At 33.7% G+C, this 8,516-nt stretch overlaps 1 protein-coding gene and 1 long non-coding RNA gene across 3 annotated transcripts; one reads left to right on the top strand and one right to left on the bottom strand.

Annotated features, from left to right (window-relative positions):
* LOC107631019 (zinc finger CCCH domain-containing protein 43) lies at positions 640 to 5,934 on the bottom strand. 2 transcript variants are annotated; one of them, XM_016334326.2, is made up of 8 exons: positions 5,244 to 5,930; positions 4,526 to 4,591; positions 4,329 to 4,385; positions 3,956 to 4,231; positions 2,957 to 3,196; positions 2,280 to 2,519; positions 1,649 to 1,888; positions 709 to 1,461 (listed from the first exon to the last, which is right to left on the bottom strand). In XM_016334326.2, exons 1-8 carry the CDS (start codon positions 5,652 to 5,654, stop codon positions 1,267 to 1,269), a joined length of 1,725 nt encoding a protein of 574 aa, XP_016189812.1. In that variant the 5' UTR covers positions 5,655 to 5,930; the 3' UTR covers positions 709 to 1,266. The 2 variants fall into 2 exon arrangements, with proteins under 2 accessions (XP_016189818.1, XP_016189812.1); XM_016334332.2 differs by lacking the exon at positions 2,280 to 2,519 and having other exon boundaries at positions 640 to 1,461; positions 5,244 to 5,934.
* LOC110271337 lies at positions 3,173 to 3,797 on the top strand. Its single transcript, XR_002361966.1, has 2 exons — positions 3,173 to 3,273; positions 3,540 to 3,797. It is a non-coding gene; the product is annotated as an uncharacterized LOC110271337 (long non-coding RNA).

The raw sequence follows: 8,516 nt of genomic DNA, 5'->3' as shown, positions 1-8,516 counted from the left end.
TGTATTATCAAAATTAATATACTATTATTCTTAATATATGTCTTTTTTTAAGAAAAATATCTTGAAATCCAGAAATAAAAGATTTGAAACAATTAATAGGCAAACTGTATAATATTTGAACATGTATATCAATTTGTTATGCTTTACAATGTTATAATATATGCCATCTAATTAGTAATACATAGTAATGTTTAATATAAATATAACAAAAATAAATTTTTTATGCAGATATCTTCTGATAAAAAAATTTTAAAAATATATATAATACGTCAGTTTTTATTCCTTATAAAATTTGAATGTCATAGTTTTGGGTTTTGACAACATAATTCTTTTTGTTTTAACCCCCAAAATTACCAAAGTTATTATTTTAAGTTTTAACCCTTATATATGAGTCATTGAAAATTTGAGATTAACATGATGATGGTTTAGTTTCTTAAAAGTCTAATTATTTATTACATTTGATCTCTATTGAGTAACCCTGTTATGATGGCTTAAAGTGTTCCTCCCTCCCTTATTATGTTCCTTTCTTAAGATTCCACACACTTTTAATATGAGTACTTTCGGAAAATTGGATCGAATAGACTAATTTAAATTCTTCCAAAGTTAAAAATTGATAAAATAAAAAAAGCAGAGTCCACCTTCCAATAAAAATTAGGCAATTCATAAAAGCCCAACTAAATAACCAGGCACTAATCCAAGTGAGCGGAAACAAAGAAATGCAGAGCGCTCTGCTTATAAGAAAAACCAAAAACAGAAAAAGAAACAAACAAAAAAGAAAAACCAAAAAACAGAATAGAAGAAAAAGCGTTCACAGATATCCTAGAGGAACTGGGCTTTTTCAATGTTTCCTTCCTCCGATTAAGATTTTACAAAAAATGCTATCTCCACCAATGGCTTTTTCCTATGCATGTGTTAAGATATTTTGGTGGTTCTTAAAGCACCTGGTAAGCACATCAAATTTCCGGAAATAACTTCTATAATATACCTTTTGATACTTTGAGGCAAGCAAAGAAGGTTGATAGCAGTAGTAGTAGTTCTATGTTTTCATAAGGGAAACATCCCCTTCCCATGGCAAAATCATAATAACATTCTTGGAAATGCCTTTTTCCCCTCAAATCTACCAAATATTCTCTCCTACGATCTCACCATATAAATATCTGTGTTGGAATTCAAAAGAGGCCCAGAGGAAGAATGTACGAACAAATTGCACATTGTGAGTTGCATGAATCCTCATAGGTAGGAAGGAAGGTCCTTGACAAAGAAAGTTTACAGAGTTTGCTGAATTGTGGGATCACTTGAACCCATCCAAGCCACCTCAACACCAGCTGAGTTTGTGTAGGATTGCTGATAAACTGAATGGATTGTCAACGACGGTGGAGGGTTTGATGGGTGGTCAAACTTACAACATGCTCCAAACTTGCATATTCCGAGGCAAATGTATTCGGGGCATGCACTCTTGTCCTGGAAAGTTCACCATAAATAATAAATAAAAAAAATTAAGTCGAACTAGCTTTTACTCTTCTGGAATTAGGCATACCATCATAGCTAGTACACAGCCATGTTATTTCCATTTTAGAGCATTTACATTATTAGCATACAAAACATTAAAATAAATAAACAAATAAAAAAATAACAGAGAAAGACTTACAGGTTTCAGAGGCAGGCCCTTGTCATTGAGAGTGCATGGAGGTACACTTGCAAGCTTATTCTTCTGACGGTGAGATTTACGTTTGGATTTAGACTTGGAATCCCCAGGTATTTCTGCAAGCTCATCAACTCCAACTTGCATCTGCTTTTGTCGGGGCGTAGAAGCTTTTGTTTTGATTGCTGGGTTATTCATGACATGTGTAGGTGGATGCATACCCATCACAGATGGCTTGATAGGTGCCTTCAAAAACCACAAATAAGGTTAAAATTTTCAAAAAAGTTGTTTTACAGCCAAAAGGACATTTAAATATTTAAGGAAGAAAAGGAGGTGAAGGGAGAAGAAAATCCAGTTTACACCATCATCATTTGAATGTGCAAATACCCTGACTTCCTCTAAGATTCAGTGAAATTCATCGGTGCTCCTCACTATTTGTCCAAGTGTAGGGAGGTTTGTGTGTATGTATATGTATATGTACAAGGGTATTTAGTATTAATAGCTAGGTACATTTTAGAGAATTTACATTATTAGCATACGATATATATTAAAATAAAAAAAATAGACAGCTCGATGCACAAACATGTCGCGTTAATGACATTTGTGGCTGAAATAAACAAATAAAAAATAGACTCACAGGTCTCAAAAGCAGGCCCTTGTCATTGAGAGTGCTTGGAGGTAAATTTGCAAGCTTATTCTTCTGACGGCGAGATTTACCTTTGGATTTAGACTTAGAATCTTCAGGTATTTTTGCAAACTCATCAACTCCGTCTTGGATCTGCTTTTGTCGGGGCGTATAAGCATTTGTTTTGATTGTTGAGTTGTTCATGACATATTTAGGTGGATGCATACTCATCGTAGATGGGCAGATCGGTGCCTTCACAAATCACAAACAACAAATAAGTTGAAATTGTAAAGAGCAAATTACCTTTACGGGAGGTTTGTGTAATGTACAAGGTTAATTAGTATTAATGTAACATTTTACAAAATATTAGAAGACCAAATATATTATATTATTACTTAAATGTTAGGGGAGGTCAATGGATGGTTTAAGAAACAGAGAGAAGCTGAGGTTAAATGTTTAATTTTGCCAATGTCAGAGGAGGAGAGTGCAATTAGAGAAAGTCTAGTGTACAACGTCTTCGTATGAGTAGTTATCTATATAAAACTTAGAGCAAATTGTCCAAGTATCACTGATCTCCCTTTACGGGAGGTTTTTGTATATGTACAAGACTCATACATAGCCATGTTACTTCCATTTTAGAGCATTTTCATTATTAGCATATGATATATAAATAATAAAGAAAGACTTACCGGTCTCAAAAGTAGGCCCTTGCCATTGAGATTGCATGGAGGTAAACTTGCAAGTTTATTCTTCTTACAGCGAGATTTACGTTTGGATTTAGGCTTAGAATCCCCAGGTATTTCTGCAAACTCATCAACTCCAACTTGGATCTGATTTTGTTGGGGCGTATAAGCGTTTGTTTCGATAGCTGGGTAGCTCTTGACATGTGTAGGTGGATGCATACTCATCACACATGGGCATATAGGTGCCTTCACAAACCACAAATGAGTTGAAAAGGGATATTTAAATATTTAAGGAACAAAAAGGAGGAAAAAGGAGAAGTCCAGTGTATAAGGATTTCATGTGAATAGTATATATATATATATATATTAGAGCAAATTACCCTGAACCTCCTCTAAGATTCGGTGAAATTCATCGGTGTTCCCCACTATTTATCCAAGTGTTACTGACCTCCCTTTATAAGATGTTTGTGTGTATATGTACAAAGGTATTTAGCATGACTGTAACATTTTACAGAATATTAGAAGATCAATTATATTATATTATTAATTTATTACCTAAATGTTGGGAGAGGTCAAGGTATAGTTTTAGAAAAAGAGAGGAATTGGGTTCAATTTTGCCAATGTCAGAGAAGGAGAATGTAATTTGCCCTATAGTTTAAGGACCCAAAGTGATATAGTTCAAAATTGATTCAATGGATGAAACTAAAGTTCCACTGCTTAATACTCATTCCACCACTCAGTATTGACTATTGATGTTATTGCAACAACCAATAGGCAAAAATATTTCACTGTCTAAAATGTAATTTCCAGCAAATCTTGGAGCCATTGGAAGAACTATGTACAGTCAGAAAAAGGGAAACCCGTACCGCCTCGGCAACAGTAATGTATTATGTCATGCAACAATAATGTTGGGTTGTTGGTTCATAGAGGATTTGCAGACTAAATGCCATCTAGTAATACACTAATACAATAAACACTTACTAGTATTGAATCTGTTGTGTTTACCTGATAATGATATGCATTCCAATCAGAATCTTGAGGAGAAACTTGAGTAGGCAAAAGCATCATCGGCAGAAAAGGAGAAGTTTTGTTTACTGTTCCTGGAGAAGAGCCTGATGATGCAGACTGTTGCAGTACACCACTAAATGAAATAGATCCTACATTATCATACATAGGAGGAGGATCGCATCCTCCAGTTGTCGGGTTAGGATGATTATACTTGCAGTTTTCTCCAAACTTACATGACCCATGTTGCATGTAATAGGCACAATCTTTCTCTCCCTTTCATGAAAAGCAACCTTTTATAAGTACAAAACAGAAACAGGCAAAAGATAGTTCATGTCAATTTATAGGGATCAAAATCAAGGGTTAAACGTACCGGACGGATAGGCAGGTCAAGAAAGTTCAGTTCTGCAGCTGGTAGTGATGGATAATACTGGTATAACATCAGTCAAGACACATATCATGTACATTTCATATATTGTGTAACAAAATGATAAATTGATAATAAACTAACACAATATGAAATATAAATTTTTCAACATTATTTGTGTAGAAGCATAAGATTATAATAACCTTGCATTCTGTTTGGCCGGATCTTTCTGATGGTTCTTGTCTTTCTTGTGACTGCTCCTTAGCAACCTTATAATGCATTGTTAGAACATCAAAATTGTTAAATTGAGAATCTTTCGACAAAATAACAAGATATGAGATGTTAACTGGCTACTCAAATTCAATCACCATAGGAGATGTTGGCTAATTGTACAGATATATTATGTTAAATGGATCATAATCCATTTCGAAGTACTACTTTTTCTACCATTTTATCCGTAGTGACTCCTTTTACGAGGAATCAACAAGGGAAAATTTCGAAATTTACAGAACTAACTAAACAATGCCATATAGGAAAACAAACTCAAATCGACAGTTTAAAATATGATAACCAAGATATCAAATTTATTACTATGCATTTCAATGCTGAAATTAGGAAGCGTTGATTTTCTGAGCATTGTAGCAGCTTAATGTGTTTAAATCTCTTTGCTCTATATTTAAAAAATGCACAGCCATGATTGCATGAACAAAAATACTAGTGTTACCTCTTTGGCTAAGGCAATGCCCTTTTCGGCTTCTCCACTGTTTGAAGATTCAATTTATAAAGTTGATAACAAAATAACAAAATATCACAAAAGACAAGTGGCCCAAAAAACAAAACAAATTATCAAATCATATGCATCACTAACATTCTAAAAAATCAATAATGCCAGAAGAAAGAGCCAAGAAAAAAGAAAAAGACCTTTGTTTTCCGACCAGCGCCTCTCTTTTTTCTCTTCTCAGCTCCAACGCAGTTGCCATCATAAACACTTTCATTCACATAATCATCTTCCCAACTATTTCTCTCCGAGCCCTCAATATCCCGATCATCACCATTAACACCCTGTTGACCAAAGTTTAAAACTTGATCCAGAGTTTCAACACCCACTCGCCCTTCACCCTTCAATTCTAGTTTGCCCTTAAGGTCCCCGCAGAGGGCACCTTCCTGGGACGTTTGATGGTGATCAGAGGGAGAAGAAAGAGGAGCCCGTGGTGGCTGTGGTGGATGTTGTTGACCACTGCCATTGGTAAACAAAGAAGAAGAAGAAGAAGCTGAATTGGACTCAGAGGGTTGGACTGTACTCGCTGCCCATTTTGTTTGCAGATTTCCCATAACTGCTTTGGGAAAGAAGAAGAATAAGAAGTAGCTGAATTTGCTTAGGAAAGAAGGAAAAGTGGAAAACAGAAGAAGCAGTGTGAACCAAAAAAGTGAAAGAGTACGGAAGTAGAAGAAAATTAGACTATTAATAGGTAGGTGTTATGGAATAGTGTGCTAATTAATTCATCATTTATACTGATTAGTTACCCACTCACAAATGTAAATGCACCATGCAAGAACCTCTTCCATAAACTAGCTATGAGACTAGTCAACTTTTTCGTATAATATCTCCAGCTATTCTAACTTCCAACACGGGACCTGATTTGATACTGCATACTTAACGAAAATATTTGGTAGCAAAAAAACAGTCATAATTTATTTTATTTAATATTTATTAATTATTATGATAATTAATAAATGTTAAATAAAATAAATTTTGACTATTTTTTTTTTTGTTTTTCTAATATTATCCTAAATTTAAATGGAGTTTTAGAATTCTATAATTAAAAGAACATTAAATTAGTCAACCATTATTTCATCAAAAAACTCGTGATTTCAAAGCTTTTTTTTTTTCAATCAAACTCTGAAGTATTTGATCTAAGACTTAAGAAGGGTTAGTCATCAGAATAATTAGAGTAGCTTAAAAATATGTTTTAAGATAGTTTTTTAAAGAAAGAAGCTATTATTTCTTTCTAGAATTTAAAATTTTAGGTTTAATTTTTTTTTTAAATTTAAATTTAAATTTTTATTTAGGATAAATTTGTTTACATTTTCTTATTCTATTGTCTTAATTTTTCTCATTTTTCTTATTAGTTTTTCTATTTTGCTACTTTTTAATTTATGAACAATTGTCAATTTCCAATTTCCTTTAATGTAATTTGATGTTTTATATTTTTTTGATGATTTTTGAGTTATTGTTCTTAGTTTCTTATATTTGGTAACTTTAGATTTTATTATTATTGCGATTTAATATGATTTGGTTAGCATTTGTTAGCTTTACTCTTGTCATTTAAATTTTTGCATTTTTGCCTTCAACCCCTTATGCTCATAACCGATAATATACACACTTCACTACAATTTTTTTGAGAGACGACCCAAGATCTAATACTCTCGGTTTTTATTGGTTTGCATTCATGACAAACAAAATTAAACTCTGATAAGGGTCATTTGTCGGTTTGGGATTATGCTTGCAACGAAATTTCTAGTTTTATAACTTGTGAAATTCAGAACCAACAATTGCTACGTGATGAGAGAACTTTTGCGTGGTCTAGAAATTTGCGGATAAATCCTCGTTGCAATTATAGTTTCTAAACCTTCAAAAGTCCTTTCACACAAACATTTTGGTTGTCACAAGTAACAAACCCCTAAATAAATTGATAACCGAAGTATTCAAACCTCGGGTCGTCCTCTCAAGGAATTGCAGGGAGGTATGTTCTTATTATTGGTTATGAGTCTTGTAAATTAGGGGTTTTAGAAAGTAAGGAAGCAGTATGTTGAATGATAAGAAAAATAAAATAATAATAATAAAATAAACTCTTTGCAAGGTATTATAACTGGAAGTCCTATCCTGGTTATCCTTATCAACTGTAATAAGAATTGAATTTTTCTCCCACTTTGTTAACCTCTAACTATGAAGGTAAGTTAAGTGGATGAATTAATTTTTATTCCTCAGATCCTAGTCTTTCCTTGGGAAAAGTTAGAGTTATTGGAACTCGAATTAATTCTTGAAGAATTCCAATTTTTAATCAACAATGAGTTTGATAACTCAAGAGTCACCAATTATTTAACCCAAGCCAAAAGGGAAGAAAATCTACTTGAATGAAAATAATTTGGATAAACAAAGAGCATTAATAACTTAAAGAGAGCAATCATAAGTCTAAAATACCTCAAATTATATTAAATAAAATATTCAGATCTTAACATGGATATTCATAAATTAAATTGGAAAAGTAAATAAAAGGAACATTGAACCTGGGATTGAGAGTCACTCCTAAAACTAAGAGAAATCCTAAATCATAATCTTAAGAGAGAGGAGAGAACCTCTCTCTCTAAAAACTACATCTAAAACTAAAAATTATGAATTATGAAAGCTTGTTCTTGTATGGATGCATTCTCCCACTTTATAGCCTCTAATCTATGTTTTCTGGGCCGCAAACTTGGTCGGAAACAGCCCAGAATTCACTGGTTGTGAATTCAAACACGCTGATTTTTCGTCACTGCGACGCGTCCGCGTAGAGCACGCATTCGCGTCACCTAGCGTCAAAGCAAATATGGCATATTATATATCAAATAGAAGCCCCAGACGTTAGCTTTCCAACGCAACTGAAACCGCGTCGTTTGGACCTCTGTAGCTAAAGTTATAGCCGTTTGAGTGCGAAGAGGTCAGGCTGGACAGCTTAGCAATTTCTCCAACTTCTTGTATTCCTTCCACTTTTTCATGCTTCCTTTCTATCCTCTCAGCCATTCTGATGCACGAAAACTTGTCTCTCAACAATTTTCCTTCGGCAAGTATACCGAATTGTCGTCAAGTAAAAACTCACAATAGAGTGAGGTCGAATCCCACAGGGATTGATTGGTCAAGCAACTTTAATTGGAAGAATGTTCTAGTTGAGCTAAGCAGAATATGGTTTGAGAGTTGCAGGAAATTACATGGCGGGAAAGTAAATAGAAGAAAATGTAAATGCTGGAAGTAAAGAGCTGAAAATAAATGGCGGAAAGTAAATTGCAGAATTGTAAATCGGAATGGGGAAGATGCTCATAAAAGTAAATTGCAGAAATTAAAGAGAATGGGTAAGATCAGAATGGGGAATTCATTGGGTTTAGGAGATGTTGCATTCTCCGGATCAAGTTCATTTTCATCTCTTCCTCAATCAATGC

Source organism: Arachis ipaensis, chromosome B01 (genome assembly GCF_000816755.2).
Source record: "Arachis ipaensis cultivar K30076 chromosome B01, Araip1.1, whole genome shotgun sequence".
NCBI lineage: Eukaryota > Viridiplantae > Streptophyta > Magnoliopsida > Fabales > Fabaceae > Arachis > Arachis ipaensis.
Note: the sequence above shows the minus strand (reverse complement) of the source record. Positions and strands in the feature narration are given on the sequence as shown.